This window comes from Fusarium graminearum, chromosome 2, assembly GCF_000240135.3.
Source record: "Fusarium graminearum PH-1 chromosome 2, whole genome shotgun sequence".
Taxonomy (NCBI): Eukaryota; Fungi; Ascomycota; class Sordariomycetes; order Hypocreales; family Nectriaceae; genus Fusarium; species Fusarium graminearum.
In genome coordinates, this window is record NC_026475.1 from 186,198 (window position 1) to 210,803 (window position 24,606).

A 24,606-nucleotide genomic window follows, 5' to 3' on the forward strand; every position below is an offset into this window, starting at 1 on the left:
GCTGCAAGATACGTACCAGGGACTGTGTAGGTAGACTCAGCTGCTAAATGAGGTTAACGCAACCAGTGCAATGTCTCATAAGTGTCTTTCATTTGTCTCTGCAGCGCATGCTGTATCCCTCTGCCAACTTGATCTAAATTTCAGCTCTTAGAGGAGCGCGTGAATCTCACAGACAGCCAAAGTGCAATTGTGTCGGGTAATGTTGGCGGACTTTTCCCCCATGCACAGAAAGATTTCTTATCCTTCTCAGCCTTGAAATGACGAGGGTGACGTTTCGAGGGACCAACAATTTGGAGTTTCCGCATCTGCAGTAACCCAACTAACTATTCTAAGCCAAAAGCGGTGAGGGGGAAATTGGCGGGGCACTAAACTTGATGGTGCTGGACCCTGCGATCTGACTGGTTTTTTTTTATGATTGATTTGTTTTGGCTATTTTGACCATTTCATGCTGCTTGCTACCTTAGTCTTTACCATGTCTTCATGTGACCGACTCTTTGATGACCTTTCTCTAGTGGCAGGTCAACGCAATGCAACAGAAGCTACTCGACAACTGGCAGTGCAAAGAGGTAGTATTCAATACATCCCACGTTCATACTACCTATGGATGGATGTCAGGGATCACTCCATGCTCTTGTGGTTGGTTGTCAGGGCATTATCCTCCGGGGAAAGCCCCGACCTAAACAAAATGAGTCTCAGCCCTTTGTACCTAGGCCAGGCCTAGGCAAGTATGTACATAATAAAAAAGAAAAGAAGAAAAAAGTGATCGCCAATCCTGTCATGGATGACCTCGTGCTTTACTCGTGGCATGCTCGTGCTCTGTTTGGTGCTTATGTGCAGTATTTGATCAAGGCGCCAAGATACTGTGCGTCTTGAGGCACCTTGTTCATTGGCTTGAAACATCGACTTGATTCGACTCGAGATTTGGGTCGTTGAACATGGCAACCCTTGCATTACATCTGGCAGCCGCTCATGCCTTTCCACTAAGCCATGAACGTTGGGTTATTATGTGCTCTTTTTCCGCTAGTTGTACTTGCTTCAAGCCGTGAATAACTGTTGAAAGATCATCTGGGTAGTAGCTGTCTGTAGGTACCTGTATATTTCAACGACCAAGGGACCTGCATCTTTCCATCTCCTTCACCAATAGATGTTGTTTAGCACCGCTTTCACACCTTGCTTATATATCCACCAGATTTCATCATCTACCGAAAGAAGGAAACAAAAGAGACCAGCCCGGACCCACTGAAAAGTCAAAACGTGTGCGTTTGTTTTTCTTCGCTCCTCCAGTTCATTTGACTCCGTCCCCGACGCCGTCTCCAGTGTCCGCCGCCGAGTGACCGAATTCAGTCCCACACACAAGTCGGTCGGACTTGAACTGGTCTCGGAGGATTAAAGAGAAAGAAGGAAAAAAAGGAAATTAATTGCTGAGAGCAATAGAAGGCGAAATTTAACAAATCAGTCTATACCATTCTGGACCGATCTTCATGTAAATCATTTTTCTTCCCACCCTAATCTCAGAGGGCAAGTTTCCTGACATCTCCTAGACTCCCCTAGACTGGTATTGACGCTGCCTTGTACTGGACCTAGAACTGGAGCCCTACCTTGGCCAAATCCAATCAGAGTCCTCATATCCCATCTTTTCAATTTTTGAGCCCCCTGGACACTCGCACACACGGACGACGGCTCTGGTGCTACTTTCTCCCGACTACAACTTTTTGGGCCTCTGGCATCGTCCATCGGGACCTAATATTTCCAGCTCTTGCAAAAGGGAAGCAGGGAAGAGAAAAAAAAACTTGTAAACGAAAAAAAAAGTCACTCTGACTTTTCGAGGCGAATACTTTCGATCCCCGAATCAAGCCCGCACCTGCATCGCACCGTGGCTCGTGGCCTTCCATTTCGGACTGTGAACTAGCTGAGGTGGACTTTGTGCTTTTCTTTTTGGGTGTTGTGCTTTTTGGGCTGTCTCTAGATGCCCCGCCATCCGCCGCTCGCCTTTCTTATCCAGACCTGACAGATCCTGATTCCGCTACTTTCGTCCGCCTCTCTTTCCACCACACACTCCTATCCTCTTCGGCTTCGACGTCGACTTCTCTTATATATCCACCATTCACCATGGATACCGCCGCTGTGAGGTCCTTGCTCGCCACTAGCTTGGACCCTGATGCAGACAGCCGAAGGCGTGCTGAGATTCAGTTGAAACAGGTGCGTCTTGCATTTGCGTCGTTGTGCTGAGGGAATGTCTTTGTTCTGCTTGGGTGCCATTGGAGATTGTGAACGGCCATCTGCTTCACCGTGTCGGTATCATGGCTGCCTCACATGCTCCTTGCCGCATTCTATCTCCTCTGCGCACTCATCAGCTGCCCGTCCCATGCGCAAATCCCGAATCCCAAATCACAACAAGAATCAACATGCTGATTTAAATTGCTGTATTATCTAGATTGAAGAACAGCCCGGTTTCCTCGAATGTCTACTCGATATCCTACAAGCTGAACAAGAGGCTAGTGTCCGTCTGTCGAGTACGTTGATCCAATATTCGTGCCCCTCTATTCAAGCTATCCCGCTCGCTTCTTGACCCAGCTCTAACAACACTCTTATTCAGCTGTTATCTACGTAAAGAACCGTGTCAACCGTTCATGGTATAACAACGAGGGTTACTCTACCGAGCCCCCCTCGAACCCAATCCCCGAAGATGAAAAGGCTCGTGTGCGAGACCGCCTTCTGCCGATTCTCGCTGCTTCCGAAGGCCTCGTCCGCCAGCAGCTCATTCCCGTCCTCCAGCGAATCCTCCAATATGACTTTCCCGCTCGTTGGCCAAGATTTATGGACTTCACCCTGGAGCTTCTTAACACGAATAACCCTGGCTCCGTCCTTGCTGGTCTGCAGTGCCTGCTCGCTATTTGCCGCGCCTTCCGTTACAAGTCGACCGATAGCGACGACCGACAACACTTTGACCAGATTGTGGAGGCAAGCTTTCCTCGCCTTCTAGCCATCTGCAACGAGCTGGTGAACCAGGAGAGCGATGAGGCTGGCGAGATGCTGCATCTTGCTTTGAAGGCCTATAAACATGCGACATGGGTACGCACCTACCGGAACATCACTTCTCTCTACCTGGAATCCTATACTGATCTTACTCGTAGTTGGAACTCTCCCCCACGTTGCGACAGCGCGATGTCAACATCGCTTGGTGCACTGTTTTCCTACACACCGTCTCCAAGGCTTGTCCCGCCAGTGCCATGCAGGGCGACCAACACGAGCGCGAGAAGCACCATTGGTGGAAGGCCAAGAAATGGGCCTTCTTCAACCTGAACCGTCTCTTCATCCGGTACGGCCAGTTATACTTTCTCTCCATTGGTAATATCACACTAACACGGTGCTTTCAGACATGGCAACCCTGCCAGCCCAGGCAAGGGCGAGGAAGCGCTTGCTTTCGCTAAAGACTTCACCGCGAACATTGCTCCCGAAATCCTCAAGCACTATCTCCAGGAGATCGAGAAATGGGTCGCCAAAACCTCTTGGCTCAGCCGGCCTTGTCTTTCTTATACTCTTGTCTTCCTCGACGAGTCAGTCCGACCCAAGGAGATGTGGGCACACCTCAAGCCTCACCTCACCAACCTGGTTACTCATTTCGTCTTCCCTGTCCTTTGCCTCACCGAGGAGGATGTCGAGCAATTCGAGGACGAGCCCGACGAGTATCTTCACCGAAAGCTCAACTACTTTGAAGAAGCCTCTGCTCCCGACGTTGCTGCCACGAATTTCCTTGTCAACCTCACCAAGAACCGCCGCAAGGAGACTTTCGAGATTCTCAAGTTTGTCAACGCCGTTGTCAACGAATACGAACAGGTTGAAGATGACAAGAAGAACCACATTGCCAAGGAGGGTGCGCTGCGCATGATCGCCACTTTGGCCCCCGTCATTTTGGGCAAAAAGAGTCCCATTGCGGACCAAGTTGAATACTTCCTTGTCCGTTATGTTTTCCCTGACTTCACCAGCACTCAGGGTTATCTCCGTGCTCGTGCTTGTGACACCATCGAGAAGTTTGAGCAGCTCAACTTCCAAGACCAGAACAACCTTCTTACCATTTATCGACACATTCTGGACTGTATGGCCGACGAAGCCCTCCCTGTCCGTGTCACCGCCGCGCTCGCTCTCCAGCCTCTAATCCGACACGATATCATCCGAACGAGCATGCAGCAGAACATCCCTACGATTATGCAGCAGCTTCTCAAGCTCGCTAACGAGGCCGATATCGACGCGCTTGCGAACGTCATGGAGGACTTCGTTGAGGTTTTTGCCACCGAACTCACTCCCTTCGCTGTGGCTCTTAGCGAGCAGCTCCGAGACACTTATATGAGGATCGTTCGCGAGCTTCTCGAGAAGGAGAGCAAGGTTGGAGACGATGGCGAACTTTATAACGAATATGACGACAAGAGCATCACTGCCCTCGGTGTTTTACAAACTATCGGCACTCTTATTCTCACTCTTGAGAGCACCCCTGATGTCCTGCTCCATATCGAGGCTGTTCTTATGCCCGTTATCAAGGTTACCTTGGAGAACAAGCTCTACGATCTTTATAATGAAGTGTTTGAGATTATTGACAGCTGCACGTTTGCCGCCAAGTCCATCTCTCCTACTATGTGGCAGGCCTTTGAGTTGATTCACACTACTTTCAAGGCGGGCGCTGAGTATTACCTCGAGGACATGCTGCCAGCTCTGGACAACTTTGTCCAGTTCGGTGCTCCTCAGCTAGCTCAGAAGCCTGAGTACACTCAAGCTCTTTTCTCCATGGTCGCTGACATGTTCACCGACAGTATTCAGGGAGGAGTCGAGAGAATATGCGCTTGTAAGTTGGCTGAGGCCATGATGCTTAGCTTGAAGGGGCAAATCGACAGCTGCGTTGAGGGATTCATCAACATTGCCATGACCATTCTGGCCAACCAGGATGTCAAGGTCAAGAGCTATCGTATTCACTTGATGGAGATGGTGATCAACTCCATCCACTACAACCCTCTTCTTACTCTTCAAGTTCTTGAGAACAAGGGCTGGACAAACCGCTTCTTCAGCCTCTGGTTCGGCAGCATGACGGCATTTACTCGTGTTCATGACAAGAAACTGTGTATTGTTGCTATCTCAGCTCTGCTCAGCCTGAACCCCGAGCACGTACCACAGAGTGTTTCTGTTGGCTGGCCTCGATTACTGCAGGGCATCACTGAACTGTTCCGCTCTCTCCCTGCTGCTCAGAAGAGTAAGTTTAATAAAGCTCCGAGTATATTTAGCCTGAAACTAACAAACGACAGACCGCGACGAAGCTCTCCGCGATGATTTCCACCTCGAGTCTACCTACGATTACGGTGAGGAAGATGAGTGGGATGATGACGAGGCCAACTGGAATGTCGAAGAGGAGGAAGAGACTGGCGAGACAGCCGAGTCCAAGGACGAGAGCACTGCTTACCTGAACTTCCTCAACGAAGAGGTATGTTGAACGCGTATTACTAACTTTTTCTATGACAATTACTAATGCAAAGCCAGGCCCAGAAGTTCAGCCGAGCGATCGATGATGTTGAGGAAGACGACCTCGGTGAGGATTCTGTCCTGCTTGAGTCGCCGCTTGACAAGATTGAGCCCTACCAGCTGTTCCGTAATACCTTGATGAGTACGTTGAATGCGCAGGTGAAACTGTACATCGCTGACCTGTTTTTAGAAATGCAAGCAGAGCAGCCCCAATTTTACGGAAGCTTGGCTGGACACCTTACAGCCGATGACCAGAACGTTATTCAGAACGTGATGGTCAAGGCTGATGAGATTGCCACACAGCAGGCTCAACAGGCCCAGCAGGCCCAGCTCCTCGCTCAGCAGCAGGCTGCCGCTATGGCCGCTAGCCTGGGTGCACAGAACGGAGGTGCCAGCTAATCAGGCCAAGTTTGTGGTTGAGAAAAAAATAAGTTATTGGAATTGTTTCCCCTTAGTTATATCCCCTTCCTCTTTCGTGTTAGGGCAGGAGTCAAGATTCCCCGGGGACCAAGAGATGTGTTGAGCCCATATCAAAAGAAAGAGACTTTAGAACGTGCAAACAATGCTGGACGAACCCGCTGCGGAAGGCCTTCCAAAAGAGTGCCGTGGGTATGATTGGTACAGGGCAGCTGGATCGAGAGGCTATTTAACGAGTTGTTTATCATGATGGGAAAGGAGCGTGGGTATGACAGAGACGAAGAGAACGAGAACGAGAACGAACAGCCTTAAAATAGGAGACAAGTGATTCTCAAGGGTGGTTTGAGACGACCGCAACCCAACCCTGGATCAAAATTGTCTGAAGGTAAATTTATTGAAATAAAATCCATTAGTTCCAAATTCTCATTCGCTAGGTATATGCTCCCTGCCTGTGCCGCTTGTAGATTGGTCTTGACTGTGGTAAAATGGGTTGCTTTGCTGTGCCCTTCTTTTTGATGGTGCGTTGCTTGCGATGGTCATTGACTCCGTTGGCTGTAACGTGAGAGTGTTCCGTCTCGTCTTGAGACGTCTTGAAATCCACCTAGGCAACGTCTAATCGGCAGATAAAATAGAATATAATGGATAGAATAAGATGAATATATGACTGTGCAGACTGGTCTTCCACATCGTCCATCATGTATAATGTGGCTCACTTGTAAATGTCGTTGACGATTGATCAATACCGAAAATAGTTGACTGTTAAGAAACTACCACTGTAGAGATATTATAGCTGCCTACTAAAGTAAATTGAGTAGACACATCCTTCCAATATCCCCATAACCGGCAAGAGCGATAACGGATGAGTGCTCAATATTGGAGATGATCAAAAGACTTCTTTACTGCGATTTTTGCTGCAATTTTATTGTCCAGTTAAACCTTATTGATTATGCGGCCTTGTGGCCTTATTGAACTTTATATCCGTTGTTGTCTTTTATTATTGTATTAAAGGGGTTTTTCTGTTAAGGTTGCTGCGCTCTTTGGAGATGAAAAGCACCGCCATATCATCATTGGAGATGATCAAGTGTTGACAATGGGTGGCGGAATTCTTGACGGAAACTGTTGATGATGATGAAGATGAAAGAATAAAGAATCTGCGGGGGGGCCTCTGTTCTTGAATAGGTACCTAGTATGTTTCTCGAACTCGGGGGGAGAGGCATCGCTCTTGCCGGTTATGGGGATGTTGGAAGGATGTGTCTCAGCCTGCCTGATATCTTGTTTTGTATTGGGGGTATCTCGTCAGGGACCCGAGCAGCCTTGTCCTCAGCACATGCTGCAGTGATTTGTTCAACAATGTGGCCGTTAAGACTCGTCATGCCTGTCGCTTTCCATTTCACGAGGTCCCATCACGAAGTCGACCCTACTTCATGCTTCTCGGAATTTATATTTGTCCTTTGCTGCATTGGTGGTAGCGACTAGATGGAAAAGGAAAAAATTGTACCTCCAAGGACAACGCCTTTTCAAGTAAAAGGCTCTCATGTTGAGCAGAGCTGTGCCTTCAAATCCGGAACCAATTAATATGAGACCCAGAAACTTTGGTTGGCTGGTCGAAACCTCGGTACACGGCTCGTCAAGGGAATTGTCCATATTGGTGACTTGTGAGCAATTGATGAAGAAGTTGGTTGAAGTGAAGTTTGACAAGAAGAAGTAAAGAGAGATAAGAATTCGGAAGAGTTTCTCACAAGGTACTGCTAAGCTGAGGTGGGTGTTATATACTAGATAGATAGATAAGTAAAAGCATAATGCACCAAGGTTTCATAAAAGGAGAAAGGAACCTTCTCGCAAAGTCCAACAGTACGCAACTCCCTAACATGATTGTTTCAGCGGCAAGAGGAAGTCATCCTTTCCTTCTCAATCAACCTTCAAATACTTACTGCAGATATAATTCGCGAAAGCTCATCCTCAAGCTACGAGATCAGAATGGCCAGCTGTCTTGCGCGACAGAGAGTCCCATGTAAGGATGCCCTCCAACGGCATCTTGTTCCACTCCAAACTCTCATCATGCCCAGGGATCGAAAGAGTTATCACTTCCAAGATCAACTCTCCCTCATCAGACAATCGATGCCCTGTATACAGCCAAGGTAAACCATCGACTGGCAGAGACGCTTCGGTATGGTCGAGGCGGAATCTCCCAACAGATGCTTGCTTACCACCGTTATATCTTAACAAAAGTCCTGAGATCTCCAACTTTTCTTTACAAACCACAAATTCTTTGACTTTATCAAGCGAAGCGTCTGAGTTGTTGGGCTTTCGTTCTGCGTCTAACCAGGTCGACAACTGATCCGGCAAGGAGTCACTGCCACTGCCACCTACAGTCGGGGCTGCGAATAGGGAAACACTATCCACACCAGGATTAAAGAACACTCGCATCGGGGACCCTGGGAATGCTTGAGCAATACATTTCCACTCGCTATGCATTGCTCGAGGTCTTCCCATAACCAACGTTCGTGAATGGCTAGTCAGCAGCTACTAAGCTTTTAGCATCAAGCTTGCAAGGGAATAAAGAGGATCTGATCTTACGGCTATAGCAATATTGTCTGGAGATGATTCTGTCTTTCGTCGTCTTTCATGTGCGTCGTTGCCTTCCTCTGAATCGTTCTTGGTATGTAGCCAAACCTGTTCAATCTGCTCTCCACGGTTTAATGGGTGATAAACCCACTGGATCGCTGCTAGGGACTCATTATTTAACTCTTTGTTCGGCCATCTGTTCTTGACGTTCTCTTCAAGCTCACGGTAAAAGTCGAGAGACTCTCCAGACTCATGTGCATGGATGTCTACAAGGCGGTCTTCATACCAACACGCGGAGTAGGCGATAATACCAGGTTCGTTGAAGTTCAAAGCTACCATGCGGGCTTCTACAGTCATACTGAAGCTTGAAGAGGACGTTTTCGTCGCATGGTAGGCCATGCTCTTCAGTGATCTTGGGGTCATTGGATACGGCCAAGAGATGGTGGGATTTATCGGGGCAGCTGCGACACTCCGCAATTTGAGGCCCTAGCCATATGTGAGAACAGCAAATTTTAAGAAAAGAAGAACTTACATCGCCAGAGAAAGTCAGAAGCGGGCTCGCTATCGGGAGCGTACGCCACCAGCCAGAGTGTCGCTCCTCGACTGATGCTGCCAGGGGGTCATTGACAATCTGTGTGATTCCCAAATGATCTTCTGAGATATAAATATGTTGATCTTCGCGACTCTCTGGGGCTTTCCAGAGCAGTCGACTCCCCGGCTTTGGTTCATTCGACAGTGAGGCTATATAGTCGATGCTGTTTAGGCTGAAGTGCGTTGCCCAGACATCTTTAAATGGCTCAATTGTCCATCGGCCGGGTTGGCGAAGTCCAGAGAGCGAGGCAATCGCATAATACAGAACGAGATGTTTATTTATAATGAACAAAATCTCGGTCGGAAGCTTTGCAAACTTCTTGCTCATTGCCTGGTGCAAGTGATTCAAGATGCACTCGAGTCGACGTTCATCCTCTTTGGACGATGGCTCATAAGAGTATCGAGCCACATCCAAGAAGTCGTTTTTCTGCAGACCCAAATTCGAGGCAATCGCTGAACATTCAACATGGTAACCTGTTGTGGCACATGCGTCGTGGTCACTTTCGCATCGCTTGAAAGTTGCGAATAACTTGGTGTCATCACAAGATTCCCCAATTACAAAAACCGACGACTCGGTCCCTGCAGGAGACCCTAACATCAAGTAATATTAGCGACAGGGTCAATTTCGAATTTTGGTTGTGTAACTTACTGGCTGTGACAAGTTCGTCAGGCTTGATCACGAAACGGCACCATCCACATCGTCGGCTAACACAATAAGACGGAAAAGGTATCAGAGGAGGGACGGGGCTCGCGTAGTTCAAAGCATGCCACTCCCAATCTTGAATAGATTCCTCCCACTCTAAGTCCATGACTCTGTTAATTTCTTGTGCGCTGAGCCCACCGAGTGCGGCCATTTTCAAGACTGTGAGAGGCACAACGGATTGAGAAAGCCAGCTAGACAACTGACTGGGCTGGAGTGAGTAGGTAGTTATATGTCGAGCCAAGTCGGGATAGATGAATAAGCCGTGAAGTTATGATGGTATCACGTGGCATCGTCCAACGTAAGAAATATCATGTCGGCTATCATGCGCCAAGGTTGGTGGTTTACATGTAACAGGGGAAGCTGATCGTCTTCAAGCACAAATTCTCACGTCCCCAACGTACGTAAGTAAGCTGACAATCTTACTGGTCATATTGACCTCACGGTGCTTCAAGCCTGAATTGCTACCTCTGCTGTTATATTCTCGTCTCATCGATCTGATTCCCAACACTATCTCATAAGTGGATGGTGTTTACAAGACATTGGATGATCATAGGGTTTTTTTGTCACTTATCATTCACGGCAGTGATATACAAAGAAGTAGGATGTGATAGTAATTAGAGGTATAATCATTAAAGCTACTAAAAGATGACAAAATGTTCTTGCATATATGCCGGAAGATATCAACAATACAGAAAGCCCATTGGTGCATTCTATTTCAACATGATGGGACGCGCACCATGTTGGCGCTAAACAATCTCATCGAGGCCATAGGAGTAAGACGACGGCATTGATAGCAGTTCATCGCCAAGTCAAGACCTCTTTTGATGAAGGAGGCCTGTCCTTTATAAGCGTGGCTAATAACCATTACGCTATTTCAGGTTAATTCTTCTTGTTCGTGGCTCTCTGTGTCGCTTTCGTGGCGTCGCATGGCCATCCATCATGGGCTGGCGTCTTATTGCGGCTGAGGGACCTATCCTGGAATAAACCAGCAATTCTGCCTATCATCTTGACGGGATTGAGCATAGTTGCATGCCAAAAGCTTTATCTTTGGCCGCTAGTCACATGAAGTATTCAATCAAGATAGCTTCTTCTGCATCATATCAGCCAGCTCATCGAGGAGCTCGACGGTCTCGGCAGGGCTTGCAATCCATGCCGTGGTGCCGACACTACGTGCCTTAAAGTCGTTGGAGCCTGCACTCAAGAATTGATCGCCTACGTGCAGAGTGTTCTCGCCGCGAATAGCGCCGCCATTTTCCTTGCTTCCAAACCACTGCTGGCAAACAGTTACACCCCAGCTCTTGTCACCAATATCAACAAACACGTCGTTGCCGCCGTTGAAAGCACAGAATGGTACACGGCGTGATTGACTTGCCACTGAGGGTGGGATAGGTGGAGAGCTTGGGCGGTGCTTCGTTGGGCGCTCTTCGCTAGACCCGAGGCTACTAAGCTCAAGGATGCGCTGAACGACTAGGACGGTCTCTTCAAGGCTCTCACGAGCAATACGAGTTCCCGGTGTCTTGGGGATGATTCCTACCGCCCTGTCCTTACGCATGATCATGGCAGGCAAATTAAGATTGTTGACGCAATCACGGAGTGCATTCTCGGCGACATCCAGCAATCTTGTAATATCAGCATCCGACCATGAGGCCATCTCGGGGGTCAGCCACTGGGTGCGTGGGACAGGTGCTAGCTTGCAGGGCGAAGAGGGCGAGTATTCGAACAAATAGTTCGCTTCACCTCCCATGATGATGATACTTTGCTTTTGCACAGGGTCTAGATCAGTCGACTCGGCAATGGCGTCAAGCAATCCGTGAAGGCGCTCATAGTAGCGGTCAGCAGAGGTGTAGCCAGCAGCTGTAACAATACCAATCTTGATATTTTTGCGCAAAAGGTCTGTAATGTGTTAGTGTTTTGTTTGTAACTCGTGTAGCAAACTTACCGAGAAGACGAGGAATCACGGGGCTCGTGGGCTCCAGGTTGAACCCATCGTCGTACAGTGTCACATCACCATCAAACGTGGCCAGTTGGAGAGATCCATTGGTAACAGCCATAGACTGTGCTGAGTTGAGAATTTGACGAACATCGTTGAAGGATGGAGCAACGAATCTCCGAGATGAGATGTACCGTTTTCTGTCTTGGTACTTGAAGGCGGCCTCAAGAGGGAGGCGGGTGAAAAAGGGGCCCGCAGTGGGGATCAGCATCCGTAACTTTGATGGGAACATACTGTCGTCTTGCTGACGGCTAACTAGTGAGAGTCAGATGGGGTTTTTTTTTTCTTTTTCTTTTTTGAGGGTGAGAGTGAAATCATACTGTGATCATCAATCATAAGCTCTACATCACGCATGATCTCAGCATAACGACGGTGAGCCTCCTCAGCCATCTGAGTAACACTAGGTCCATCTCCAAAGACACCCGTGGGCTGCGAATACAGGACAAAAGGGACAGCCAGAAGACCTTTGACCCATTCTGAAAAGCAAGTCAGTCAAGTTCGGCACGGTTCAACCAGTGAGGATTGTGAGATATGATGCGGGGATGAGATGGCTGATGACGGGGCCACGAGGGCAGCCATAAATATGTAGCTGTACAATATGGCCGGGATTTTGAATGAAATAGGGTTCACCATACCGATGAATTGGTCTCTTCGGTGTGTCTTGAGAGCATCTGTTTGCTATTGTGAGCCAGTGTAACCAGGAGGGCTTGGAGGACGAAGACATGGCATCGAGGTGGGGTTATTGGCGGTTTACTTACACTCGACACGGTAACGGGTTGTCATGGCTGTGTATGAGAAGTTCGGTGACTTAGAGTTAGAATTTCTTCGGATGAGGCAATGGCAATGGCAAAAGGATGAGTTGTATGAGAGGAAGGTAGAGGAGAAGGAGGAGGAAGTCTTTGTGTCTGATAAGCTGAGGGGAGACGAGGCCAGACTGGAAGACACGACAGGACAAGACAAGACGGTGTGACTTGCCTTTCCTACCTGGGTGAGGTAGGGAAGGCAGGTACCTAGACCGGTCCCTTCCCTGTAGGTACGGGAGCCGCCGCGCTGCTGGAGGGTTGAGCGGGGAACGCCGAGGATGCCTGAATGCCCCAAGAAGGAAGGGTAAGCAATGTAATGGCTCGGGAGATTCACAGTACCCCTGTCAATCTCCCCTTCCTTGCGGCATTGGCATGCACTTGTCTCCAACACAAATCGACATACCCTAGACTGACTACTAAACTACATCTCAGCCTCACGATTCCATCACACCGTGAAATGAGCATAGGTTTGGTCTAGAATGGGTGTAGAGAAAGAACATCACTGGCAGAAGTCACTAAGATGGTTCTAATGTTAGAGAGCATGTCGACCCCCAATGACAAAAGCCACCAATTGTGGTAGTCTGGTATCGCACAAAGCTAGTTACGTACAGCAAGACGAAGCCAGATCTCATCATATTGCTGGCATCCGTCTCACAAGGAAATTTAAATGCTTGACGTATATAATCACCGCCTAACTTTCGATCGACACAAACGAATCAAGCTTTCAGTGCACAGCTGAACCGCGTGCTAATGCATGTCTTACACTACGGTCAATAGTAGCCAGCCCCCAAAACCTGTTCAAAGCGCAAAGGGCTGGCTGACGCATGGTGGAACATAACAAAGTTTACGGATCTACATAGCAGCCAGATACACATAAAAATGAACAGTCTGCTCCGCGATGAGACAAAGCGTTTCCTAGTTTATTGTGTTGTTTTGCTGTGTAGCACGCACCAAGGACGATATCGTGGCAGCAAAGCAGTTCCAACAAGGTAAAAGATCAATTGGAGCATGACATGCATATTAAATTGATCTTCCATACTCAATATCTGTGAAGAGATGCAGGCAGAACTCGGGAGTTCGCTCCCGCCAGGAGACAAGCATGCAAGTCCAACTTGCCCATATACCCCAGAGCTTCAAGAACTAACAACATCAAAGGCAGTCAGCGTTTATATACCAACGTGGAAAGACACGGTAGCTTGGGCGAGACGAGATCCAGACTTGATATCACAGCTAAAGACCGGTTACCCTCGATTTTTCGTACCGCTTGTCGTCGGCCAGCTTGCAGAAAGGTTACTCAAATGGTCATCTTCCGAACCAACCCTAGATGAGCTTCCATCTGAACTGAGAGCTTTATTGGCTGCTCCTGGACGGTCAGCGATGATTCTACCAGCGGGCCATCATGCGAGGATGTGCCGGGAGTATCTAAACGCCCAGAATAAGGGAGCCGCATTTGTCTTGCGAGCCGACTTCAACAACGGGGTCCACCTGGCAGAGACTTTATTTAGGAGATGCACCCTTGACGAGATTTATGCAGTTGCATATCCTCAAGAACTGGCTGTCGACGCTAAAGCATTCTGGCAGCATACCGGTTATGGAGTCTCGAGCCGACAAGCGACACACTGGCTGGAGAGCGCACCATTCTTGAACCGAGATAACAAATCATCCAGAAGCCAGCTTCAAAACGGAGAGGCCGCAGACGCCAAAGTCGTGGTGCAAAAACGAATAGCCCATCTGTTCAGCACAGAGACTAATCGACTGGATGCGGATGATGTGTTCTTGTACCCAAGTGGCATGTCTTCAATAAGTCACACTGCCGACACCATTGGACATCTAACCACGGATGAAAAGAGGACTGTCGCAATTTTCGGGTATGTGAATTAGTAATAAGTAGTCGTTGCTAAAGCTAACATTGTTCAAGATTTCTCTATGTTGACACCTTCAAAGTCCTTAGCAAGATCTACGGGTTCGACTGCAAACTCTATGGTGCCACACCATCCGACCTGGATGCCCTCGAGGAGGATTTAGCTGGGGGACTACAGTTGAGTGCTCTCTTCACCGAGTTTCCAGGTAACCCTCTTCTCGGCTCAGTAGATCTTGAGCGTCTACAAAAGCTCGCCATCGACTATGAGTTTTTGTTCGTAGTGGATGATACCGTCGCTACATCAGTCAATGTCGAGCTCATATCGTACTGCGACGTCGTATGCACAAGCCTAACAAAGATGTTCAGCGGCGGTTGCAATGTTATGGGTGGCAGCATAGCGCTCAACCCCCAGTCCAGGCTCTTCCCAGCCATGAAGCGGCTTCTGAAGGACAGATTTGTCGATACGTATTTTCCTCCAGACGCAATAGTAATGGAGAAGAACAGCGCGGATTTTAAAGAGCGAGTCGTAACTGCAAGCGAAAACGCGGAGCGAACAGCAGACATGCTTCGAAGTCATGCATCCGTCGAACAAGTCTATTATCCAAAGGGCAACCCGACACAGGATATCTACGAGAGATACAAACGCCCAGAGAGGGGCTACGGATATCTACTTTCCATTCGCTTCAAGACCCCAGAAGCTGCTATAGCGTTTCATGATGGACTTGACGTGGCCAAGGGTCCAAGTCTGGGAACCAACTTCACTCTCTGCTGTGCGTACACACTCTTTGCGCACTTTTCTGAGCTTGATTGGGCGGCAAAGTATGGAGTAGTAGAGCATTTGGTTCGGATAAGCTTGGGCATAGAAAGTCAAGAGACTTTGGACGAACTTGTTAGGACAGCATTGAGGGCAGCGTCACAGGCAAATCGGGAGCATGGTTGTATTAGTGATAAACTGTGATATGTTCAGTGAACAAGATTCGAGTCGATTTCTATCATCGTCTTAATCCTATCATTCAACGTTACGTATTACTTTGGCTACAAGCCTGTATCATTATGATGCTGTTTCGCTCCGCTGTATGGCCGTCACGGCATCATGTCCATTCATTGTCTAGATAGCCATCCATCAACCATCTCGGGCGTGTTCCTCGGAGATATCTAGCCAGTAATAAGGAAATGATATGGATATAATAAAGAGCACTTTGGCTTCAATAGGACCATTTAGTGGTTGGTACACGTTCAAGCAAAATATGCCTTCGGCGCCCTGTATCAAGAGTTATAGAAAGTAGGGCATAAACGCAACCTTATAGAAAAATCTCTTCAATACAACAACAAAAGACAACGATATAAAGTTCAATAAGGGCACAAGACCGCACAATCAATAAGGTTCAACTGGAAAATAAATTGGAAAATGTATAAAAACTGTTAACGATTCCAATTTCGACCAAGTTCCCCTCTTCTATGTCAAACCTCCACCATCTTGTTCAGTGCAACCCAAGACTCAATCATGCGTCTCCCACTGTACCTTACCAATCTATCACTCGTCCTTGCGTGTGCTCGGGTTGCTTACAGAACCACCGGTGAAAACAAAAGTGCTTTTATCATCGGTCGCTCCGTCGACTATGTCGCGGACCCCTACTTGACCTTCTGGGTCTTCCCAGCTGGCATAGATCGCCATGGCGGTACCCATCGCAAGGCACTCCAGTGGAGGTCCCGCTATGCTAGCACCGTGGCTGTCATGTACAACAAGATCACTGTTGAGGGCATGAACGAGAAAGGTCTCTCGGGAAGCATACTGTTCCTCGGAGGAAGCCATTTTGGTGACCCTGACATGCGGCCTACTCTCTCGGCCGGTGCGTGGCTGCAGTATTACCTCGACCAGTATGAGAATGTTGGAGAGGTGGAGAAGGAGAATTGTCCCACGACGGCTTGGGGTAACGTGTCACCTCAAATCATCAGAGACAATCCCTTCGATGGCATGGAAACCAAGATGCATATTGCTATCTCTGACGCCAAGGGTGGCAACCTCATCATTGAACATATCAAGCCCAGCAATCAAATCAGATGCTACTCCAACGAGGACTGGGATGTCGCCGCCGGCGATACATACCACATGCAACGATCAAGGAACAAGAAGAGGATACGAAAGGAAATCGATGGAAGAGCTCTTTCACAATGGCCAATGCCTTATGGTAAGTACATTCAATTCTGATAGCCAAGGTCGAATTCTTACTGTAAGCAACAGAGAGATACGATCGCCTCTTCTTCTACAACTATCACATACGGAAATCCGAAGACTTTGCTTCTGCCCTCGCCACCACCATGGGAATGATACACGGCATCATGGTTCCCAATATCAAGGTCTCGTCGAAGAAGAGAAAGGAAAAAGACATATGGCCAACGCAGTGGATGATGTACACTGCTCCGCATGAGGGATTCATCTATTACGAGAGTGCCAGAACTCCCTTGAACTTCAACTACCAATTCTTCAAATTCGACCTGCACGAGGGTTCTGACATCAAGCTTCTCAGAGTAAAGGATCTAAAGTGGAATTGGCAGAAAGGGACAGGTGACGTGACAAGCCAGTTTCAGACAAAAAGGGGGAGCGATTTTGTTCCCTTTATGTCCAATAGTTTTGATCTGCCTTGAGAATGGTAGTATTTGTTGTACTAGACAATGGGCCGCTGCGCCAGATCAAGCTAACTACCCAGTCTACAATAAAACCTGGTTGGAATACTGCAGCCTTGTTGCCCTAAAGGATCGATTACCAGAACTGTTTAGAGAGAAACACAGTTATTCTTGCTGTCCTCAAGGAAAATACCACCATAGATCAGTCCCTCGTTCAGGTTGGCCTCCTGGAATCCAGCATTGGCAACATCATCAGTTCCAGTGGGCTTCTTGAGCATGCCGATCTGGTACTGTCCTTGTCCACTCAAGTCACGAGCAATGGGCTGAGTAGCGGCCTTGAGAGCCTTGGAACCCTCAGAGTAGTAGGCTTGGATGGTGCTGCAAGCAATCGTTAGTTTTGCTCCTCTTTGTATAATATGTGGCGTGAACTCACTTCTTGTCAAAGTTGAGAGTAATGGCAAAGTTCTGCCACTTGCCCTCAAGCATGGGAGTCTCCCAAAGCAACTTCATCTTCTCGTCAAACAGTTTCCAGGTCGCGGCGGTGTGGTTCTGGCCGATGATGGTACCAGACTGGAACTGGAACTGGTTTCCGGAGAAATCGGCCTTTTCGTGCCAGACATTCTGTTGTTGTTAGAGCCAAAGACAAGAAAGAGAGATCGGATAAAGCTTACAATGTACTCGTGGCTGAGGTTAAGAGGTCGGCTCTTGTCCTGCATAAGACTGAAGTGAAGGGTCTTGATACCCTCAGAGCCAGGACTGCCTTCATTCTTGTCCTTGCTGAACTGGAGACCAGCACGTCTGAAACCAAGCTGCTTCATGAAGATACTCTTATCGCTGATAGTGACCTCGAGAGGGAGGGTCTTGCCCGAGACATCGAAACGAGATGGAGTGGTCTGAGGAAGCTTAATGATCTCGGACCAGGAAATGTTGTTTCCCTTGACGAAGCCAGGGTTGTAAGGGTTCCAGCCGCCACCGTTCTCCTTGTCGAAGTCGGTGAGAGAGGCGTTCGCAGGGACCCGGCCATCAAAGACAACAGGGCATGTGTTCTTGGCTTTAGAGCAAGAACGGCTGTCGGCTGGAGCAGCAAAGGCCACTGAGGCGAAAAGAGCGATGATAGCAGCAGCGCGCATGATGAAGATGTAATAGCGTATAGATAGTAAAGTAATGAGCGACAGAGAAGTGAATAAATACTAGCCAGTAGTGAATTGAAATGAAGAGATAATTACCAAGAACAGACTTTGATGATACAACTGATGCGTCAACTCCCTATTAGATATACTACTCTCTTGTTCCGTCAGTCTGGGTTCGGTAAATTCGGAAGATATCCAGTTTCAATGCCATGTTTGTAATATCCCACTTTTGGACGTTGTATTTCGGTATTTTAGCCTCCGAACTATTTCTTCCATTGGAGGAATAAGTATCTCTTCTCTTAGTAGTAACGCCTGAAACGTTTTCTAGAACTCAAAGAATCTCAATGGGAGCGTAATAAGCTTTCAAGTTTATTAAGGTTTAATTAAGGTACTGGGACCCTAGATAGCAGATGGAGCAGTCTTTCGATATGCTCACGATGGTTTCAGAAAATCGACACGGGCCATTCAGTCGACGCAATAAATAGTTGCTGGAGAAATATCTGAAAGAAATGGTGTTGGATTTAAGTTCTATTAGAGGATTCTAGAGATCTGGCTCTATCTTTCCTCCAATGCAAACACTCAAGCTACATCGTAAAGCAAAACTTAATGTTTAATTGTGTTAGAGTATACGGAGCGGCACGGTACGTCTTCCTTATTTCTCACCTCCTGTCAAATAAACTCTGACCAGCACAAGTATCTTGTTCTTCTACCTCTTATGCTCACGCCCTTCCACAACCTCAAGCCATCTCCTTTCCCCCGCGCTTCTCTCACGTTACATCTGGGGAAGACAAGGCATCTCCAACTTGGCTCAGCGATCACAAGTCTTGTTCCAAGTGTCGCACAAGCAGCACAGTCTATAGACAGTATAGAACCCCCCACGAACTATAAATGCGGGCGCAAATCAGCTCCCCTTGGACTCGGCATCTCATCCGAGTGAGTCTTGACTGTACCTATACAGTCGGTGTGCCAGTTGGTGCAGCGCGGTTCTTGCGGCTGACAGCCTTATTGACTGGGATGTCGTTCGGCACGTTATTTCCGTTGTGGTGCATTAGATTGAAATCTTGTGTGCCTGACAAACATTGACAAGCATCGACTCCTCTTTTGGTGCAACACCAGTCAACGGTCCGTATTGGAGTCGGGGTTTATCACGCGCCGACAGGCAGCTTGAGACACTTCGTTCGTGATACAGAGTTGGGACCCTGAGATGTACAGGTTGTGGTGTCAAAGACCATCTAGACCCTTGAAGACCTGGTAGAAATGCCTCGTTGAAACCTCTGCTGCTCCTTCAGCCAGCCACCTGCACGACTCAAGCACCTCTGACAGCTTTTGGCAGAACCTCGAGACAGTCTCATGTGTCGTCCCAATCCGTGACATATCCCTCACTTTGACACCGCCTTTGGCCATTACCCGGCTCTGAATATAGCATAATAGTGAGACATGCACTTATATCGCGTGGGATGTTTACATCGAGACACCTGTGCACGCCACGTGTGCCTGTATTCATATGTTCCAGCAATGCGGCCGAGAAACCGGACGAATAGACACCAAATACAAACATGTGATAAAAAGCATGTTATTATACCAGCGAATCGAATGCTTCCATAGTCCTTCTACTGCCATAGATCTCACCGCAAAATATGTATATCTAAATAATACTCTTGCTCAAATATCACGCGATTAGTACCCCTTGTCACAAGTTGACCAAAACACATCATACAGACGTCAAGTACCACGATCACGGAGTCAAGCCGTTCCGATAACGGCTCTTCTATTGTGGACACTCGGATACCAGGATAAAAGTGGTTTGGATACAAGAATTCAAGTCTATTGTGCTCTCTCTCTGCAAAAAAGATTGTTGACAACGGCAGCAAACAACCATTGCGGTAAGCCCAGATATATACGTGTATGTAATGTATGTAACATATGCAATCTTTTGACTGGACGCATCTTTGCATCAAAATAATAATAGAAAAGGACAAAGCGAGTGAACTGATAAACCCCCATGGTTAACCTTTCACCATCCTTTTCTGTGGTAGAGCAAAACTAAGCAGGATGTCATGTTCCACCAGATCTCAAAAGAGCAAGAGACTGTCATTGCGGGGGTATTAAGTCTGCTTGCTTGTAAGTAGTCCTCCTTTCCTGCCGGTTGCAGTACAGCATCGTCCGACGGAAGCAAGGGAAAGTCTGTAAACTATATACAGTTCGGTCTTGCAAAGAAGAGAAACGACAAGAAATCCATCAACTCCGGACCATGCGGGCCAACCCCCCTCACCATGGCCTTGACCTGAACGCCGATATAGGTGCATACATGGGTAATGAAGCACACAATCCATCACACCCCCAATATAATCAAGGCAATGGTGTTTGGCGATTGTGAGGCTATTCAAATACCCTTCCGTCATTCATTATTCGTCGTCTAGTAGCCCGCCTGGCCTGGCATCTTGCCCAGGGAGTGGGAGCCAGTTCCCTTCGGGGGCAAGTGGTTGTGGCAAAAGATCTTCTTATTGCCCTGTATGGAGTTGTCTTTCTTGGTGGCGTCAATGAGTAAAGCCGGGTCATCGTAGGATTCGAGTTGACAGCACTCAACGTTCTTCAACCAGCGGTTGTTGATGACCTCATCGATACTGATACGCTTGCTGGGCTCTGGGTTCAGCATCTGCAGCACAAGACGGCGCAGAGCGGGCGGGCTCATGCCAACGTCGAGGGCGTAACATTTAGGGTAATCGCTGTCGCTGATGGAAGCATCATTCTCTGGATGCTTTGCATACCATTTATTCCAGCCTGTGACAAGCTTGTCGTAATGGAGCTCACCAGGCTCAGCTCGGGACCAGATAGCGCCTCCAAATGTTAGATAAATCATGACAATCGCAGAGCTCCATACATCAAGGGCTCGGGGGTCGTAGGATTCCTTCTTGGCGAGAACTTCGGGGGCGATATAAGGCTCACTGCCACAGATACCAGGTGAGCATAGACGGATTTCGCCACCCATATTACGGCCGCATTGTCCGCCAGCTTCACGAAGACCCGGGTGAGTACCACAGAAGACTTCTGACACACCAAAATCGGTAATCTTGAGCTTGCTGTCCTTGGTAATGAGAAGGTTCTCAAGCTTGATGTCACGGTGGGCGATGCCGTTGACATGAAGGTAGTACACGCCTTGAATCAATTGCTTGAAAAGGCACATACGGTCCTTCTTACGGTCGTCGCCCTTCAGGTGGCCTTTTTGCACCAGGCTAAAAAGATCGCCCTCAGAACAGTATTCCATCACGTGGTTCCATCGCCCATGGTCGGTACAGAGGCGGAAGGTTTCAACAATGTTTGGGTGGTGTAAACTCTTTCCAATGCTGAATTCTGACTTGATCTTGTTCTCGTAGTCTTGCTGGCTTTCGCGGTGTGATTTTCCACGGAACTCCTTCACGGCATAAAGCTCTTCTGGGTATCCCTTGCGCATCATGAGTGTAACCTTGGAAGCAGCTCCCTTGCCAAGATGCTTGCCATGTCGACCCAGAAACTTGCGCTGGTATTCGAACTCGTTTTGGAGTTCAGCTACATCCACGGCAAAGTCATCAGGAAGACTCAAGCTCATGCGGCGAGCCTTGGCACCAGTTCCGGACTCTGGGGGAAGAGGCCAAACACTCCGTTCAGGCGGATACATAGTCTCGTCGCCTTCTACAGGTGGTGGAAGAGGTGTACTGGGACGGCTGCCGTCATAGCTGCTAGCTCGGCGGTTGTATTCAGGGCGCTTGTTCCCGTTTCCTCGACCGTTGGGATTCGCACCAACAAAGTTGATTCGGTTGCGCAAGGTAAATCCAGTGGAAGCGCGGTGCTTTTTGAAATCGCCTTGGCTAGGAAGAGACTTGTCGACGCCACGTTCGCGGTGCGGGAGGTTCATCTCGAGGCCGTTATCGCTGGGTGAAGGAGGAGAGTTAGAACGAGTTGTGGCGGAGGAACGGTTCATAGAGAAGCGGCGACGAGCGGCAGCCCGCGGTTGGCCATTAGTCTGTGGTTCAGTTGGCGCAGATACGACTGATGGTGTTGGCGGTTCTGAAGGAGTGTAGTCGTTCCTGGCTTGTGAATTTGATCGTCGAAAGAAACTTGACATGGTGCGTTTGAAACTCGCGGTGGAAATAGACCCACGAGTCGACTGACGGGTGAGGGAAGTACCGGGCTCTGGCTCTGATGCTCTTGGGGTAGTCGGGGTAGTGGGTGGTCGGCTTGCAGACTGTGAGAGATAGCCCCCTTTGTTGTTGTTGCCGGCGTTGGCACCGGGAATCGCAATAGGTCCAACCCCTGAAGATGTGACTGAACCGGCTGGGTAAGACTGCAGACTTTGGAGATCTTGTAGGTCCTGGGATTCAAGTGTGAAGTCTTGTGAATGACGACCGCTGACAGGAGTAACGGGCTCAAGAGTTTCGCTTCCGGATTCACCGCCTTCTTCTAAAACAATTGATTCAGTAAGATCGGTAGAAATATCGCGAGGCGAAAATGAAGTCTGAAACTGGTTTGCGCGCAACGGTGATGGTGAGGTACTTTTATCTGTGGAGGACACAAGCAAAAAGACGTCAGCAGGCAGGGATAACTTAGACTGGGGAAGTTGCAGGGTTCGGGTTGACATGGGACAAGGCTAAAGAACCGGGGGGTGCATGAGGCAGAAATAGATGGGAACTCGAGAGTGAGCAAGTGAATAAGAGGTGAAGGAGGAAACGAGTGATCAAATCAAGCAGGGAATTAAACGGGACCAACCCCAAATCGCCAAGGCTAGGCCCAGTGAAGGATGGATGGATGGATGTCATGAATTTGTCAAGTTATGCTCAACCCAACAGGCACAGGACAGGCACAGGACAAGCCAGGGCCAGGCCGGCCGGTAGGCAAAGCGAGCAACAGACGCGAGTGGGCTGGCAAATATTCGAAATGCAAAGACGCAGCTGGTTGCAGCTATGGAAACGTTTACTTTCTCAGCATCTTCTAGGAACCCACTTACAAAAGCCGTATCTCGCAGCCGGGCAGACCAGCGAAGTCCCGCCGAACTTATCGCGTCACTAAACCAATTTGCGCAGGGTCCACGGAGATACTTCTCGCTTTCGGCAGACACGGGAATGATGATGGACTGAGTAGTAAAAGCGGAGAAGGAGAAAGAAAATGAAGAGAAAAGCGGAATGAATGAATTGATTAGGGAAGATGACGAGGGAAGCAGAATAGGTACATTGGAAATAGAGAATGAATTGGCTTTGGAAACGGTTCCACGAAACAAGCAGTGGATGGGGACCGACTGCCTAAAAAGGGCAAAGGCAAAAGAAAGTGGCAAATCAGGGAAGGGAAGAATGGGTGGTATTTGTGTGGATTGATTACAGAGACACAGAAAGAAAGAAGTTCATACCTGTTGCCATTGCTGTTGCTGAGTCAAGCTGGTGGGAAGCCAGCATTGTCCTCGGGGCCGAGAGTGTCGCCATGATGACTGATTCGTTTATTTTATTTTAGTAGAATAAAATAGCAAAGGGCACTTTTGCTGTTTTGTCTCGACCGAGACAGGATTCAAATGGTGTCTGTTCGGTCCGTGATTTTTTGGATGGGGGTACTGGGCTTCGGCGTACTGGCAGCGTCCAAGATACACCAATCTCAAGGTGTAGGCCGGGGCAGCAGCTGGTCACTTACAAAGGCGGGTAACCAACAAGTGAAGTGAGGGCCACACACCATCCAGGGAGTGATGAGGCGGTTCAGCGACAATGTACAGGGCACTATTGGTGCTGTGCTGTAGCCTGTGATCGCTGTCCGGGCTGGTTGGAGAATGTGCGAATGTGGTTGGTCCGTCGGCAAAATGCAAATCGAAGGCTTCAGCGGCAATACCGACAAGGTAGACGGTAATCGATGGTACAAATGTCGTGATTAAATTAATAAAAATAAAAAGGTAGGGTGCTTTGTGTGTCGTCTCGGCCGGATTTGAAAAAAGATAGACTGACTGTGCACTGTTTGTGCTGACGAGTTGGTCTGAGATGATCAAGATCTCGTGCCCGTGTAAGCCTGAGAATGGTTGTTGATGCGGCAAATGTCCTGAACAGGGTTTGATGCCCGTTTCTCGGTGGTCAACTGAACGTTGAGTATCCTGGCTTTTATCCAACTGTGTCGTCCGTCGTATTATTATCTCCCCAGTCTGTGGAATGGAAAGCTAAGGCTGCATGGGAGGTCGAGGTGGTCGGAGAAGAGGATGAAGCTCAAGCGGACGAGGCGGCGGCATAAGTAGCCCGTAGGGTATTAATGTATTATATTAACCGTGAGTGAAGCCAGAAAGCAGCACAGTCGATCAAATTGGTTTCCCTCGGATCAAAGGGAAGGGAAAGGTTGTGAAAGGGGAGAGAGATAAACTGAGGAAAGGAGAAGAGCAAAAAAGCGCGCAGCTTGCTCTCTTTTGTGTCTGGCTC

General features: G+C 48.4%; 7 protein-coding genes across 7 annotated transcripts; 3 read left to right on the forward strand and 4 right to left on the reverse strand.

Moving 5' to 3' along the window:
• Window positions 1–2,300: 2,300 nt before the first annotated feature.
• Window positions 2,301–5,904, forward strand: FGSG_08910 (uncharacterized protein; the record flags this gene model as incomplete). The annotated part of the gene is made up of 8 exons (XM_011321490.1): window positions 2,301–2,360; window positions 2,435–2,513; window positions 2,597–3,072; window positions 3,135–3,319; window positions 3,378–5,239; window positions 5,292–5,467; window positions 5,524–5,647; window positions 5,696–5,904. 8 exons carry the CDS (start codon window positions 2,301–2,303, stop codon window positions 5,902–5,904), a joined length of 3,171 nt encoding a protein of 1,056 aa, XP_011319792.1.
• Window positions 5,905–7,881: 1,977 nt separating this feature from the next.
• FGSG_11630 (uncharacterized protein) lies at window positions 7,882–10,211 on the reverse strand (the record flags this gene model as incomplete). Its single annotated transcript, XM_011321491.1, has 6 exons — window positions 7,882–8,045; window positions 8,130–8,445; window positions 8,500–8,973; window positions 9,020–9,669; window positions 9,728–9,984; window positions 10,183–10,211. 6 exons carry the CDS (start codon window positions 10,209–10,211, stop codon window positions 7,882–7,884), a joined length of 1,890 nt encoding a protein of 629 aa, XP_011319793.1.
• Window positions 10,212–10,856: 645 nt separating this feature from the next.
• On the reverse strand, window positions 10,857–12,554 carry FGSG_11629 (IMP-specific 5'-nucleotidase 1; the record flags this gene model as incomplete). The annotated part of the gene is made up of 4 exons (XM_011321492.1): window positions 10,857–11,674; window positions 11,721–12,026; window positions 12,092–12,235; window positions 12,530–12,554. The coding sequence occupies 4 exons, from the start codon at window positions 12,552–12,554 to the stop codon at window positions 10,857–10,859; spliced, it is 1,293 nt and encodes a 430-aa protein (XP_011319794.1).
• Window positions 12,555–13,630: 1,076 nt separating this feature from the next.
• Window positions 13,631–15,393, forward strand: FGSG_08909 (uncharacterized protein; the record flags this gene model as incomplete). Its single annotated transcript, XM_011321493.1, has 2 exons — window positions 13,631–14,442; window positions 14,493–15,393. 2 exons carry the CDS (start codon window positions 13,631–13,633, stop codon window positions 15,391–15,393), a joined length of 1,713 nt encoding a protein of 570 aa, XP_011319795.1.
• Window positions 15,394–15,939: 546 nt separating this feature from the next.
• Window positions 15,940–17,081, forward strand: FGSG_08908 (uncharacterized protein; the record flags this gene model as incomplete). The annotated part of the gene is made up of 2 exons (XM_011321494.1): window positions 15,940–16,624; window positions 16,678–17,081. 2 exons carry the CDS (start codon window positions 15,940–15,942, stop codon window positions 17,079–17,081), a joined length of 1,089 nt encoding a protein of 362 aa, XP_011319796.1.
• A 128-nt stretch (window positions 17,082–17,209) lies between these two features.
• Window positions 17,210–18,190, reverse strand: FGSG_08907 (uncharacterized protein; the record flags this gene model as incomplete). The annotated part of the gene is made up of 3 exons (XM_011321495.1): window positions 17,210–17,438; window positions 17,494–17,681; window positions 17,732–18,190. The coding sequence occupies 3 exons, from the start codon at window positions 18,188–18,190 to the stop codon at window positions 17,210–17,212; spliced, it is 876 nt and encodes a 291-aa protein (XP_011319797.1).
• A 1,559-nt stretch (window positions 18,191–19,749) lies between these two features.
• FGSG_08906 (uncharacterized protein) lies at window positions 19,750–22,292 on the reverse strand (the record flags this gene model as incomplete). The annotated part of the gene is made up of 1 exon (XM_011321496.1): window positions 19,750–22,292. One exon carries the CDS (start codon window positions 22,290–22,292, stop codon window positions 20,607–20,609), a length of 1,686 nt encoding a protein of 561 aa, XP_011319798.1. The 3' UTR covers window positions 19,750–20,606.
• Window positions 22,293–24,606: the final 2,314 nt, after the last annotated feature.